This window comes from Falco punctatus (assembly GCF_963210335.1).
Source record: "Falco punctatus genome assembly, chromosome: 5".
Taxonomy (NCBI): Eukaryota; Metazoa; Chordata; class Aves; order Falconiformes; family Falconidae; genus Falco; species Falco punctatus.
In genome coordinates this window covers 62307264-62323195 of record NC_137584.1, presented here as the reverse complement: position 1 = coordinate 62323195, position 15932 = coordinate 62307264, and the positions used below count along the sequence as shown (strand labels likewise).

Here is a 15932-nt window from a genome sequence, read left to right as displayed (position 1 = left end):
AAGTCTCTTCCTTCTTATATATTTAAACAAAAATAACTTACAGGTCATCAGGACAATTGTTTGGAGATTCTAGCCTTCCTCCTGATCGTACATGGTGTAAAACTTCTGTATTGGAGAAACCTGGATATGGTTGTTGACCCAAAGTTAATGTTTCCCACACTAAGACTCCGAAAGCCCTAAGAAACACAGACAAAACCACAGTCATCATGAATAATCTGCCTATCAACATTTAAAATGTCTCTAGCCTAAGAGCAAGACTCGGTTAGAAAAATTAGGAGTAAGAAGCTTTTATTTGTTGTAAAACAATCCATATGTCCTTAAGCCAGCCTCTGGAATAGCTAAAATAAATGTGTAGAACTGACTGACACACTTTCCCAGACTCACTGACATGCAGCTTAGAAGACCAAATATAGCCACAGCTTCCCTGGGCAACACTCTGCTTGAGCATGTCCTCACTTAAACAAGTGCTTAGAAATCTCTAGAGGTGCTGGAAATGGAGAAAGACAAGTTTTCCCCTAAGCACCACTCACAAAGCAATCAGCACCTCAATTGGTTTGGCACAGAGCACTGAAGACCTTGCTTAGATAGATTTAAGAGTTGTGGTGAAATGGATGGGCTGCTGTGGGTAAGGACTTGGGGTGGGCTATAACCCACCATGAGTACCTATGGCTACTGAAATCTAAACTTGTGTGGATCCCAGGTTTAATGGATCTGGTTTGGTTTGTTTTTGCATCCTGACAGTGAGTCTCTGCTTCTTCACCATAAACTCAAACCCGCCCAAATACAGACTCTAAGTAAACCTCCATGGCAAAGTACTATGACCTTCCGCAACGATGCTGAGAAAATAGGGCTTCAAAATAAAGAAGCCATCAGAAGAGGGTGAAATGGTAAGGGGAAAGTATTTGGCTGTAGGAAGGAAATGGCAATTAACCTAACGGAAAACAAAATGGAAAAGCATGCAGGCAGTCAATTCACTGCCCAATCAAGCAAGAACCACATTGTGGTCCTAACACAAAATTGTTTGATTGAGTGACACTAGCTCTTTCCAGCCAGAATCCAAAGCTAGAGCTCAAAGCATTAAGAAATATATCCATAGCAGGTACTGTCGTGGTGTCAAACTTCATTAGCTCATTAAAATATCACTTAGGAGGAAATCTGCTTTAGCTTTAAAATTATTAGAGATGGCAATATGCAACTTAATCGTTCCTCCTGTAAACCAATATTTTCTTGCTGTGAGGTTCAGCATGATTATTCCCACAGCTGTGTGGCTGCTATAACTCACCAGACATCAGAGCGATTTGTAAAGACACCATCAATGAGGCTTTCAGGAGCCATCCATCTGATAGGGAGTAGACCTTCTCCTCTTTTCCTGTAATAATCATTTTTATAGATATCCCTGGCAAGTCCAAAATCTCCAATCTTTACTATCCGGGAGGAGCTCTCATATTCCTTCTCAGACACAAGACAGTTGCGAGCAGCCAGGTCCCTGATTTGTAAGACAGAAACAGGAGGATGGAGTCAGCATTGCAGAATAATTCAGGTCAGAAGGGATCTCTGCAGGTCAAATGGTTCAGCCCTCTCTTCAGAGCAGTGCCAACCCTCAGGTCCAATCCAGTAGCTTAGGGCCTCATCCAGCTAAGTTTTGTGTATCCTCAAGACTGGGGACAACACAGCCCCTCTGGACGACCTATTCCAGTGATTGATCCTGCATGTTGTGAACAATATTACCTAACTTCCATTCCTGTAACTTGTGCCTATTGTTTCTCATCTCTTCCCTGTGTACCTCTGAGGAAAGTCTGGCTCTGTGTCCTCGCTATCTACCTATTAGCAGTATATGTATATATATATCTACCTATAAGACAGTAAATGAATCTCTGCACTTGCCCTTCTTTTTGTTGCATGGGATAATTCTTGCCTAGGGTGCAATGAGTCCTGGCTTCAGACTGTAGAGTAGCCCACCATTTTTTGAGAGAACTGTAGGTGATTTTTAGCAGAAAAGCATAAAACTAAATTTTACCACAGTTCTCTCACCTTCCCTATTACACTGTGACATCTCTCTAGGCATTTTTTCCCAGGCAAGATACTGTGGGTAAACCTTGGAAGACTAAGGAAATAAGTTCTGTACCTGTGTATAAAATGCATTTTCTCTAAATAGACACAGCCTTTGCAAATATCCAAACACATATCCAAGAGGTCAGTCACTGTCAGTAAGGGACCCTGGAGCTACAGGAAACAAAGACAGAAGGTTAGGCATGTCTTTCAGCTCTACAAACTCAGAATGACAACCTCCCTATGCAAATATGGTATTGTTTCCTCATTTGAAATGAGTAAGATATTTCCAAAACATGTGAAGCACAGGTGCAAAGTCTCTGTATGTCAACAGGGCAAATGCAGGGTAAACTGCCAAATCACTGCGCTGCAAGGCAGGTGAACACTGTTCTTTGACTGGGGACTAAGGCTATCCTGAGACTTTCAAAATTGTTTCTTCATCACAGTGGAAGGAATGGGACCTGAAAATTTCCTCCTACTGTCAGATCAGGTTAGCTTGCTGCTGTATTAATCAGTATCATATATTATCCTAGTACAATACATGTATATACATTTCAGTAGAGTTCAATACTGACTGTAGATTTGATCTGATCATGTAAATGAACTAGACAATTGCTATAATGCTATAAAATTTCAGTGTTGGGTCCTTTTGACCTACAATCCTACCATCTATACTCTTAATCTGCATGCTAACTACAGAAAAAATTTACTTAGTTAAAGACATGTACTCTTTATTCTTTTCTCCTCTTTCCTTCTAAAGAATTTGAGGATACAGGCACAGGAACAGCATCTTCTTACATGCCTGGACTGTGCCTAGCACATTAAGGATATTGCTGCTATTCAAAGACCAAAAAAAAAATCCTATGAGGCCCAATAGGCCAGGTACATGACCATCATTATTTATGATCACTTTTCAAAGGACTGATCATGGTATCCATAGTGAGAAACTCAGAAGACATCTCACAACTGAAAACACAGTTTTGGTCAGTGGTCTAATGACATTCACAGCAACTCTGAATGCAAGGTCAGCACTCAACATTGAGGTCTGAGGGTGTTAGGGCAAAGCCAGGTCAGACCTTGCAGGTACAGAAACAGCTGAACATCACCATGGCCTTTGAGAAAAGGAAAAACCGAGAAACTGTGGGCAGTTACATGTTAAAAATACAAGTCTCATGGTCTTTACCATACCTTTTGCTTTCTGGCTCCTCGTAAATAGCTAAGTAGATCCCCTCCTTCCATCAGCTCCAGTATAAGGTACTGAGGTTCATTTAACAGGCACACACCAAGTAACTTCAGAATGTGGGGGTGATCAAATTTACTAAACAGAAGCAAACAACTGTAAGATTATATATGGAGCATCCAGTTGGTTGATAGCTAATAAAGCGCACATAGCTGCAAGCAATGAATGAGTAGTCTGGTCTTTACAATCCTGCCTCTACCAACAACATGATTTAGTAACTCACAGTGCCTGGATTTGCTCAGTCACGGGGAGAGTTCAGGGCCATCCTTTCAAAACACAGGCTTACACTGCATTTTGATGGGCACTCTAATGCACACATGCGTATTAAAAGCACACTTCATCATATTTCCAGGAAGCAAAGAAACGTGGCAAACTCATCCAGGAATACATGAATTGCCACCTGTACATTAAAGCTGTGTACATTATTTTAATAGTGTACTTTTACTACTATATTCACAGTAGAACTGATGATTCAGAGAAATGCAGAGAAAGGTAAAAGCACAAGGTGCAACATATTCTCACAATTCAGAGAACTGTTTCTCACAGTACATTTTTAAGAGAAAAAAAATATGCATGAGGAATACTTGCAGATATGCTAGTAATTGCGTGTGTCCAAAAAGATGGGGATTACCACAGAGCAATTAGCACTCTCAGATCTAGTGCTTTTCATAGAATGAAGAATATTTATTGCCTGTGTGAGTGCCTGTGTTTTTACAATCACATTTCTTGTGTTAGAAAATGGTTTTCCCTTCACACTGCTGTGTGAAAGGACTTGCACCAGCACTCAGAAAAACTTGACTCTACTGTGGGAACTGGTGCTGTCCAAAACGCTGTTAAATGCACCAGTGTAAACAAACAAATAAAAGAGGGACATTTTCCTTCTAAAGTCTTTCAGTTCACATAATCTTAGGTGTGGGCAAAGACTCTAGCAAAGTGTGATTTTGAATTCGACATTTCCACTTAGCCCCTAGCACATACCTCTCAATCAGACAAACTTTGGCACTCTCAAGAACAAAAGAGGGGAAGGAGCACCTGGCACTTTCCTTATAGTTCAGCAATCCTTTCTCCACTGAGCTGTCATTCCTGACTTCCCAAGTAATGGGATCCACCCAAGAATTTGCTACATATATTTGTACACAAATGTCTCATCAATAACCTATATCAAATTACTTTTTGAAATACAGGCAATTCAATTTCCCCATTGCTGCATAGCAATACTAAAAGAAACAAATAGTCCTTGCTTAACTGGGACAGTATGCATAACAGTACAATTCAAATTTTAATGAACATCCAAAAAGGCAAGCAAAATAAAAGTTCATTTAAATATCTAATAACAGGGTTTGCAAACAATCAGGAACACTTATTTTTCATTTCTGCCCTTGGTTTCATTTGTTAGACCTTACAGATGAACATCAAGAAAAATCACTAAGGTCACCATGAGGGCACTAAATAATTCTTTCTTCACATTTAAAAAATGCAAGATTTAAAGAATAGAAAACATATAATTTTTTATTATTGTTTAATGACTACTGGGATTATATACTGTTTAAACTTTTCTATTCTTTTTATTTCTGTGTCTCATTGTATTAGTGGATATATATGGACGCACATCATTGTTTACATTTAAACATAAGAATTTCCAATTATATATTTTTCCAGTAATTCTGGTTTTGGATTATTAGCTACAACAAGAAAGCAGAACTGGGAAAGCTTCAAAGACTAACCATGGTTACATATAATTTCCATACTTCACAGAAAAGAGACCTAAACTGGGTTTATGACTGCTAGGTAGACTGAAGAGAGATTGTAGGAAGTTTATGCACAACACTTACTCTTTTTCATCAATTTACACTTTAATTACATGGTTCCATTTTGGTTTTCACAAGCTTCTTACCTCGTTCAATGCATAAAGTGTAGAAAAAGTTAGGTAAAAAATGCAAGATATTTTTAAAAAAATATGTAAACACAAAAAAAGAATGCTGTGAAAATCAATTTCAAATTTAATAACACTATGTTTTCTGTACAGGATATAAAATCCTTCATTTTTCAAAAGATGATTCTAATTCTGCACTCGTGAAATAAAAGTCGGAGAAGTGCAGAAGTGCATCTGAAACCAAAACCACACTCTCAGTCTCATGTTACCAGCTGAACTTCTACTTGTTTCTGTGGAGACTCTGGAAAACCAGATTTCTAGCTGACACACAGACCTTTCTGTGAAATCCTCACACCGGTACCGGTGAGAGATGCATTGTTAAAGTCTACCTCGATAGAAGAGGTATGTGGCAGCCTCTAGTGGCAAGTATGCACATTTTTTAAAAACAGTTTCTACAGTAAATTGAAACTTCAAGGTATCAGCTTGTTTTGATATATCTGGGAAAATTAGATTAGCCAAATGATTCCCAATTGTCTTTTACAGGTAACTTATTTTTAGGGGAGCAAAGATACTGAAATACATCAGTCCAAACACAAATAAATCCATGATGTGAGCACACTGAACTGGCACTCCGTATCTTAAATTTTGTTAACCAGATGTATAGCTTTATTTTCATAAGATTCATAGGGATTAATTTATTTTTTTAGCAGAAACAGGAGAACACCTCAAAAATACCACAGTAATTTGCTTAGAGGGAAGTGTTGCTTTCATTCCTCTTGAAGGCCATCACCCTCACATGCTAGTGGCTTCAAACAGTGCCCAGTGGCAGAGCTGTCCCTACCTCATTAAGTGTGCCTCCTTCAAGAATTCACTCTTCTCGTGGTCTGTCGCACCCTTCTTCAAAGTCTATTCAACAGAAAGGAAAAGTGTAAAACACTTAGGTCACCATCACCATGATCACATAGCTTAACTAAAGTGATCAGACATAGACATGACCTTAAATACACATTATTTTCCAGCAATCATTACAAGGAGATAGGCTCAGCTTTAACTGACTTGCAAGAAATACTGCAAGGAAATACCCAACTCTGTCAGCACCTGTTTCTGTGGTATAACTTCTGAGCCAAATCTCTCTGCCCATCCCATTCTGTTGCCAGAGAAATAGCTGTAATTACCTTGACTGCTACTTTGGATTCTCCACTTCCATCTCCCACGATATCTACTACAGTCCCTTCATACACCTCTCCAAATGCTCCACTTCCTAACAATTTTTGCAAGTTCAGTTTGTGCCGAGGGAAGGCTGGCAATGATTCAATCTCTGCTTGAGACGGAAGAGTGCTAGAAAAACAGCAACGCTGGTCACTTTTTCATACTAAGAATGGTTGAAATGTTATTAAAATTCTTCCTTAAAAGAATCTGGTACTATTTGTCTTATCAGGCACATTTAAGGAGAGCTTGGGTGAAGCCTGGATGTTTTGGAAGCTATTGGAAAACACCAGGTCCTCTTCCTTCCCTGCGCACTTGCATTTCTTGCCAGCGTTAGCGTGCAGGGTGAGCTGGGGCAATGCAAGCCAGGGCGCAGAGAGCCAGTATGGCAGGGTGGACTTCAGAGCAGACCTGCCCTGCAGTGCAGATGCAGCCCTTAAGTCCACCTTGAGGTGTCAGGGATGAGTGCATTGATGAAAACCAGTCCAGGGAAGCCTTCTAAGATGCTTTTGTCCTGAAAATACATTTGCCCCAAGGACATACCTTACAGCATAACAGGCATTGGCTAGTCCCACTGTCTCAGCTGTCCCTCTGAGTTGAGCTAATTCTTTATCTTCCTTGATAAATACCGTCTGTCTAGGCAAGGCTTGTTTTCTGGATTTCCCTCTTTGGTGCCATACTGGAACAGAAAAGCAGACCATCAGATACTTCACTCTGAGACCATCGCAAGCAGGCTGAAAGGCTACAGGTTCCTTGTTATTCTGTTAAACTGATGCCTCCCCCCCACACCCAGCAGCTTGCGTAAGCAAGAGATTTCCATCTGGCCACCATGTTTTTCCCACAAAACACAGAGAACTGCTTCTACAACTGAAAAATCAGTCAAGCATTCACTTCTGTATGTGGCAAGACCCAAGTTCAAAGGGCTGCTGACGTATCCCAGGGAGAAGATAAGGAGTGAGAGGGCAAGACCATCACATAGACAGCTACATCTCAGGGTAATCTCTACATCCTTTCTTTAGGGACAAAGTTTAAGAGGGGAAAAAAAGGAACCCCTTGGTGAATAAGCAAAGTACCTAACTTGAGAATTATAAGGTACAAGTTCTTAGAAGGATACACAGGAATGTCAGTTTCTTCAGCATTCCTGTGCTCTCCCTGCACAGGGAGAAATGCCTGAGGATGGAGTGAATATCCTGTCCTTGACACTGAAAACATAACCAGCCATCTCTAGAGCCTCAAAGGATGAAAATACGCAAAGTCCTGCCAGCTCCCACCCTGGGGACTCTTCAGCATTTCCTTAAACCCAGAGGCCTATCATCTCCTGCCATCTGAACTGTGATTACTGAGACTTGGCAAACCAAGGATATGCAAAAAACTCAGCCGGTTACCAAAACCAAATAGCATCACCACAGTCAAGCCCAGCACAACTCCGATCATAGCAGCAATGGCAATGATGGCATTTGGGGAGATCATAGTATCTGTTAAATAGAAGAGGAGAATTGATCAATGACAGTATACAAATGGTATCAATCCTATGGAGCTGAGCAAACTAGAACCCTCGAGCTGCCTGATGTGTAAATGTCTTCCTCTGCCCAAAGCTCTCTTGTAGGCTGTATGTAGATGTCTGCATTTCGTCCGAGTAATCCTCCTCCCCCAGTTCTTGGCCATTCCTGTCGTGATGACCTACTGTGTACATGGACAGAGAAAATGCTGAATTGTTTGATCCACTCAAGGTGGGATTTTCAAAAACACCCATAGAGTGTAGGTCTAATGTTCTGGCTGAAGGCAAAAAGTAAACCTCACATCCTTACCCAGTGTGGGAGCTTGCCTTTATTTCAAGATTCATACCATAATGCACAGTGCAGGGCCACAGAGACAAACTGGTATGAATGCACAGAAGCAAATTTCGGGTCTACTGTTCCATACAAAAGAGTCTGGATAAGCACCTGCAGCTGGGGTCACCATATAAATGTCACTGTTCATTACCTCTTAGACACATTACTTTACTTGTGTGCAGCAACATCATTATTAAAACAGCAGGTCTTTTCATAAATTGCTATAATTATTCTGAATAAAAAGCTTGATTAACATAGTAAGAAAGTACAAGATATACCTTCACCCAAAATTATATCCTTGCTTGTGTCACTGTATTCACCAAGTCCCAGCACATTTGCAGCTGCTGCTCTGAACTGGAAAGTTCCTTCTAAGTTCTCAGCCTTCCATGTGCAAACACTGGCACAGGAGCCATTGTAAACCACCTCCCATGAGGACTTCACTTTGCTGGTGTTGTCAGACTGCTTCCTGCAACAGGCACAGCAAAATAACACCGCTATGTCACTAACACAGGGAGGGCAGTTGACTGCTTCCCCCCGCTTTCTTCACTTCAGTTCCATGGCCTTCACAACACCTCTCTGCCTGCATGAAAGCTCAATCTGGTTGTGGGATTTTGGATAGGGAGAAGAAAATTGTACCATGCCACTTCAGCAATGTTAGGAATCACACAGCTTTAGCTTGGCATTGGACATTGAATGCTAGAACCTTTTAGACACAAAAAGCTCCAGCACTCTTTCACCCGTTTCAACATACACCTCACAGCCAAGATTTCAAAACTTTCTTATTTAGCTTTCAGAAGAAAAAAAACCCACATTTATTTTTGTGTCCTGTCAGAGGTTTTCGCTTTCCTGGGCCCAGAGTAATTCAGTGGCTCTTGTGCATCAGGTTTCACAAGCTAAACAGGAAGCAGGTCATTGGCAGTGAAGACCCAATTCTTTAGCTAGCCAGTTTCCCATAGCATCTGCTGACTGCTGGGTATATTTCTTCCTTTCCCCATTGGACTGAGATTGATGGCTCACAATAAATTCAGAGCTGATTATTCACCAACCAAAAGAGGACCATGTATTTAAACCTGAAAGGCCATATCTGAAATATCATTTCATGTCACACAAGACACTAATATTTCACGTGAAATGACCTTCATAAGCACGTCAATCATTCTCCCAACATTCTTTAACGCAGAAAAAAGGTCAAACTCTTCTAAACCAGAAAGACATGGAAAAACTGTGTTCATGTCCTTGGTGTGTACATGTCCCTACCAGAGCTGTATGAAAAACAGGGGTTGGTTCAAAGGGCTATGTAAATATTTTTTAGAACGCTATGCAACTGACCTAACATTTTTCTATCTGGTATAAAAGGACCATGAGGCTCAAAGTGAAATTCAGTCAAAAACATCAGCATATGCAGAGTCAGACTGCAGTAGAAAAGCTTATTTTATTTTAAAAAACTCACTTCACTTATGCATTGTGATTCTGGAGATGAATAAGAAGCTGGACCCTGGAGAACACAGTGGCTAATGCACAACCCTGGCACAGGCCAAGGGACTGTCCTTTCTTTAGTCATCCAGAGCAACCCAGGTACAAACTGGCTGTCGGCATATCAAAATTATTGTGGTCTCATAGCATGCAGGTCAGTGCTGCTGTATGCTCACAGGACTGTATGGAGGAAGCTTACAGCACCAGGAAAATATGTCTGGGTGAAAACTTATACAGGTAAAGTATGCCCAGCTCCACAGTGCTGTCAGCCTTTAGCTTTCATAAGGACAGACTTAACTGAGGAAAAAGGAGTAACAGCTGAGTTTAAAAAATTGCTTCCCTCCACCAATCCTGATTTCAAACAATGTCATAGGAATATCTCAGAAGATGGACTCTCCTCATTTTTAGATAATGCATTAATCAAGCCATGCACTAACTGCCTGAAACAGACCCCTCCAGAGTCATGGTCACAAAATGAGAAATTTCAAAGTCACTGCACACAGCAATGTACTCTAACCTGTCCATTCAGGCCTTCCAATGCCAGTGCAGGGGTAAGGGTGAATTGGCACTGTACAGATGCTTAGTGAGTGTGACATGTATAGTCTAGGCAATCTGTATCTGATGACAGAGCACTTTAAAAATTATCTAGTCATCCCATGTCGGTGGGAGTACCTTACAATTTTTTTCTGGCAACTTTATAATGATTTTTCAAAAGTCCTCTGAACACTAGGATATTTCTACATATATTTTAGCCAGAAATACATACTGCATGCTTGAAATCTGTGATTTGAAAATATCTCCAGATCTTCTTCTAATTCACTAACATATATCCAAATAAATGGTCTGGAATACTCATTAATGTGTATTTTCTTCTAAGTTTTACAGGAATTTCTGGAAATGATAGCTACTTAGTTTACCCAAGAAAGACATCCCATGAGAAGGGCCATTTGCATCATAGATATTTCACTCTTCCCATCAGAGCCCAATGGAAAGTCCCTGCAGACAGGGATTTGTTCTGGACTGCTCCCTGTGAGAAGTGTCTGCATGCATAGCCTACCTGCTTTCTAAGATGTAGTAGGTCAGGTTGCTTCCATTGTCATCAGCCTTTTCCCACTGTACAGAGTTTTTGGCATCTTCTGCTCTTATTGGAACTCCTGGCTTACTAGGAACACCAGCTTAGGACAAATGAGGGAAGAAACAGAACCCACAGAAAGTGTTTAAAGCAAGACAAAGGTCTAACAGGCACAGAGAAAAACTTAGATGTGCACCATGGGTGTTTAGACATACAGAAAGGTGGAAGACCTACATCAGAAATTCCCACGAAGAATGAATCTTTGGCCTTCTCTTTGCAATGAACAAATTTCAAAATTTTCATTCACATACACCCTTTCACTAGTAGTTATGAGTACACATGCATATAGGCATTTTGTTTCAGTTTCCCTCACTCTTTCTTCTGCTCCACTTGGAAGTGAATCTCATTTCTTTCTCCCTATTACTTTTGCAAATATGGTATTGTGCTATTTATTTTTCAAACACACACAACTACTGGCTCTTAGTATAAGAAAATTGCCTGCTAAATTTTACAAAATATTGTATTTGAATATTCACATCCTGAAAATAGTCTTAAAATCTTGTTACCCTACATTAAGTGCTTACCTGTGGTTTTAAAGCTTGTTGAAGAGGAAGTGCTTTTCACTCCTGTAACATAAACTACTGTTACTCTTACAAAGTAGTTGGTTGCAGGAAGAGTTCCTGTGAGATTGCACGTGTAAACAAGATCTGCTGTACATGTAGTGCTTGCAGGAGAAAACCAGTCACTTGTTGTTTGCCACTAGAAAAATAAAATATTATCATGGTCAACTTTCTTGCTCTGCTTAAAGTGTCTCACCATTCTATTCCTGGGTAGATTAACTACTTTGCCACTTTTTAATATCATCAGGGACAGATTATGCACACGCTGGTTCAGTCACAGCATTTTGTCCTCTTGGAGACCAAGGACACAAAACCTACGTTTTTAATTTGTTTTCAGAAGACTTATAAGTCTTGGCAGCCACAAAGGACAACAGATTAAGTGACCCCTTTACACAGCCAAAAGGAGCCTTCCCGTTGCTTATCTCTGTACAGCTTGTATTTCTGGATTACTGTGATGTTTCCATGCATTCAGCTTGCCATGATGCAACTGAAAGGAGGTGGTTTGGTAGAATTGTGCTATGACATTTGTTTCAGGGCAGGGAAATGTTTGGTGTAGGCCTAATGAATCCAATTATCTATATTAAGGAATCTATGTGATCCAGTTTAGCACATGACATTTTCTGTGTCCAGTGGTCCAGGCATTACAATCTGAAGCTTCCATCCATGCTGCTGTCACTGCAGCACTTACACAGCCTGCACTACCGGGCATTTTTTTGGCTCCAGCATTTACTCCTGTCTTCTATCACAGGAAAATAAAATTCAGATACTAGGTTGTAGCTAGTATTTAATGCTGAAAACCCTTTTCTTCTCTTTCTTGTGCAGAGCAGACACAGAATTTGTAGCTACAAGACAGGCTGGAGGAGGGCAGTGAGAAAAGACTCCACTGAAACAGGAGACCCAGGAGGAATTCTGGTGGGGTCATCCAGGATGTCCTTTGGCACTACAGAGTATTAAATGCTACAGCTGTACTCCCCCTTGTTCCTGGCAAACACTGCCTCCATCCTGCCCCTTTTGAGCCACTAAGACTGATGTCACCATGCCTAAATTTTCCACTGAGACTCTTCATATACACCCTGCCACCCTGTCTCTGCACACCAGGACAGAGTGGGTTAAATTTGCTTTGATGTGGAAAAAAAGTAAGGGGTATTTTTACCTTACACAGCTCAAACCAGAAGCTGGTTTCATTGACGTGCAGAGGAGGTTTCCATTCTAGCTGGAAACTGGTATTTCTGGGGACTATGTTGACAGGTGCAGGTGGAGTCTCAAAAGTTTTTGCAATAACAGAGACACTTTCAGAAAACCAGTTCTCATCAGGATGAAAAGCAAGAACCTAGTAAGGATATGGATGAACAATACAGTACCAGATCAGTTGGAAAGTTGGCTTTAACAACTCAAAGTGTTTGGAAAACCAGCTGTTTTTGAACAAGACAATATTCAGGCAATATAGATATAGGTGTAGAAAGATTACACATCTTCAGCATTACACATCTGCAGGCTGGAACTTCATGGCTTAGAGTCCCGCTCCTCAGTGACCTTCCTTAGTTTGTTGTTTCATCATTCTACTAAAACTCTTCTCTTTCTAGACCTTTCTTAAATGCCGCACACTCTTACACAGACAAGCAGATACCACATCACATGCTAGGCAGTGTTTTAGAATCACAAAAACACAAGACAAGGAGGTGCCTTACTACACTGCCTTCCACTATACCACAATCAAATATGACCAATACATACTTATAGGTAGGTGTGTATGTAGAGGAATGAAGCTGGGTTATTATCATTGATAATATACAGCTGTGGGCTGGCTTCAGGGGCAGTGGGTTGGCTGATGTAGATAAGGTGCAGCTGTGGCTCATTCTGTTAAGGGGTTGAGAGCCAATGAAGAGAGCAGCCGAGGAAGGGAGAGGAGGAAGAAGCAGAGAGAATGTGTGTCCTGGGTGAGGAGAGAGTAGGAGAAGGCAGCAGAGGGGCTGGCATGAAGAGTATGTTGGTATGTGATGGTAAAAGACCTTGTTGCAGCTGGCTTGTTTGGAGAGTGTTGTGACATGTGTATATAAGCATTCCCCACTATACCATCCAAATCATTAACATAGGTACAAAACCAAATTAAGACCAGAATAGATCCCCTCCAGCCATCAGCCAAATGTTCTCCCAGCCCATGCATGAACTTCGAAAAACGCCCTTTGACTGTATCTATGATGTACCCAGTGTGCATTCTGCAGACATGTTTACTTGGTTGCTTTTGAAAATCAATCTGGTGATAGCCCTGATGTCCAGATACATCATTTACTGTTCTTCTTTTAACCTTTCATCTGTAAAGGGAGAAACAGTATGTTTTATTCTTACAAATCCATCCTGGACGTTTTTATTCCTCTGTTATCTTCTACATGCTTGTATACCAACTGTTTACCATTTGTCATAATATAATCTGAATAATATCTAGATATGTCCTAATATAGTCCTGGTAAAACTGTATATGCCCTTAAAATAAGTTCGGGTACTGAACTTACAGAGTGGTCTATTCTTTCCTTTTTGAAGTTGTGTGACTTTTTTTTGCTAGTTTTATGGGACTTACTCTCTTGCAAAAGTTACATAAGCTAATTGTGAACATTCACAGACTTTTTAACCATCTCCTTACGTAGTTTAAGGCCATCAGATGCTGCTGACTTAAATATACATAACCTGATCTTTCCTTCTCCTGATCTGTTGTGCTATCTTTGGTTTCATGCAGTTGCATTAAACATCTAGTCACAGATCCTCTGTTCCTAAAAAGTAAAGAAAAAGAAAAGCACTAGATACTGCAACCTGTTCTTCCTTTTGTCTCCTTCTTCAGCATACTAACAGAGCCTTCCCAAACGCATTTTTAGTCCTTAGTACTTTCAACTCCTTTGGTTCCCCCACCTTCTTGATTTTGTCTCCATGTTAAGTTACTCTTTTCTGCTCATTCTTACAGCAATGACACGTGTGCAGGCAGACTCTGCTTCAGGATGGTCCTCCCCCTCCTGCCTTGGCTTTCCAAAAGGCCTTGCTGCCTGTGTCTGTGACAGCTGGGGGGGCAGCAGGGCTGATGTGTCTGCCTCTCTATTCTGACCGTTCATAGCCCAGCAGAACTATACAAGCCACCGAATTACTTGTGCAGTGCCAATGTGGGAGTCCAGATGAATTGCAGCAGCTGATGGATGGATATCCCATTCTGCTGTTTCTGCAAGCTGTCCTGGGGCTGACCTATGATTAAACTTCCTATTTCTATAAATTTCCTGTTTCAATAAGGTAGTTGAGAATCTAGATCTTTCTCTGTCTACGACTTGCCTGGACAGTGGAAGAAACTACTACTCTATAGCACTGACAGCATCATATTTCAATGAAATCCAAAATCAGAGGTTTTGTAACCACCTTCAATATTCTTGCCCACAGAAATTTTCTTCAAAGACCACCAAATAGCCAGGCTCCTACTTGCATTGTTAGTCCTCTGCATTTGTTAAATGGTCAGTTCTTGTTGTAAACCTTGCGTATATAATTTATAATATACTTTTATTTAAAATGTGACTGATGCAAGACAGAATCGGTCAACTATTAATTCCGTTTTGGTTTATTGGACTAAGAATATTTTTTTCCTAAATGAAAAATTATTTATTAAAAGAAAAGCAACAACTGGCAAAACGGCTGAGTCTGACTTTGATATAATATACAGAGGTTTCCCTTTTACGGAAGTTTCAGATACATTGCTTTCCTGAGAAAAGCCTTTATCTTTTGGCCATGACCAATTTGCACTCACATAGCCCTATTTATTGCACTTCACCTAGTCCTTCATGAGTAAGTCACAGTTCCAGGCACCTTCCTTTGAGAATAGAGAATACCCATCAGTTGACCCTCTCTTAACATGTTGCATCAAGTATCAGGGTAGTAACAGCTGGATTGCAGCAGAAAGTCCTATTTACTCTTGAGATCTGTGATGTGTTTCCCAAATAGAAAAGATCTCAGTTCTAAGGTTTTAATCTGAGCAACTCTTGTAGGAATAAACTGTGATGTTTAATTTTCCTTAAGACTAAAGGACTGAAAGAAGTCTGTCAAGATCTGAACTTGTATTTTCAAACCACACATGTAGCTTTATAGAAGAGCAACTTAAAGATTTGCAGGTTAGTGAAAAAAACAGGTAAAACGGCTTGTTACTATACCTTGAACAAATTGTTTGTTCCAGGTTGGAGCCCACTGACAGACCAGGAAAGAATCCCATTTGGAAATTCACTTTTTCTCAAGGGAGTTTCTGGGACAGGAGGCAATAAATAGACAGAGATTTGATAGCGGATGGACTCTAGAGGTCCATTTGGCTTCAGAGGTTCACTCCAAGATATACTGATGGTGGTGTCAGACAAAACCACTGTCTTAATGGAATTAACTGCTTCTGGTACTGAAACAGAAAGAAAAAACAATCCACTTTTAAGTACAAATCTTACTAAAGGTTTTCCTGTTTGTTTGCTTTCTTTTTAGAGAAGTCAAGAAATATCACTGAAGAAGGAAAAAAAGGTTATAAGTGTATGAATATGATCTATTTATAGGACTGACACTC

The 15932-nt window shown here is 40.4% G+C and overlaps 1 protein-coding gene across 1 annotated transcript in view; it reads right to left on the bottom strand.

The window, feature by feature from the left end:
- ROS1 (ROS proto-oncogene 1, receptor tyrosine kinase) overlaps nucleotides 1-15932 on the bottom strand; it is an 80004-nt gene that overhangs the window by 14199 nt on the left and 49873 nt on the right. Inside the window, exons 30-42 of the mRNA XM_080389549.1 lie at nucleotides 15541-15773; nucleotides 12519-12695; nucleotides 11330-11504; nucleotides 10731-10848; nucleotides 8479-8666; nucleotides 7754-7843; nucleotides 6912-7047; nucleotides 6338-6500; nucleotides 6004-6068; nucleotides 3238-3367; nucleotides 2126-2223; nucleotides 1283-1486; nucleotides 42-176 (exon numbers count right to left, since the gene is read on the bottom strand). Of these exons, the coding sequence (XP_080245675.1) occupies nucleotides 42-176; nucleotides 1283-1486; nucleotides 2126-2223; nucleotides 3238-3367; nucleotides 6004-6068; nucleotides 6338-6500; nucleotides 6912-7047; nucleotides 7754-7843; nucleotides 8479-8666; nucleotides 10731-10848; nucleotides 11330-11504; nucleotides 12519-12695; nucleotides 15541-15773 (1912 nt within the window). The remainder of the gene's footprint in view (nucleotides 1-41; nucleotides 177-1282; nucleotides 1487-2125; nucleotides 2224-3237; nucleotides 3368-6003; nucleotides 6069-6337; nucleotides 6501-6911; nucleotides 7048-7753; nucleotides 7844-8478; nucleotides 8667-10730; nucleotides 10849-11329; nucleotides 11505-12518; nucleotides 12696-15540; nucleotides 15774-15932) is intronic.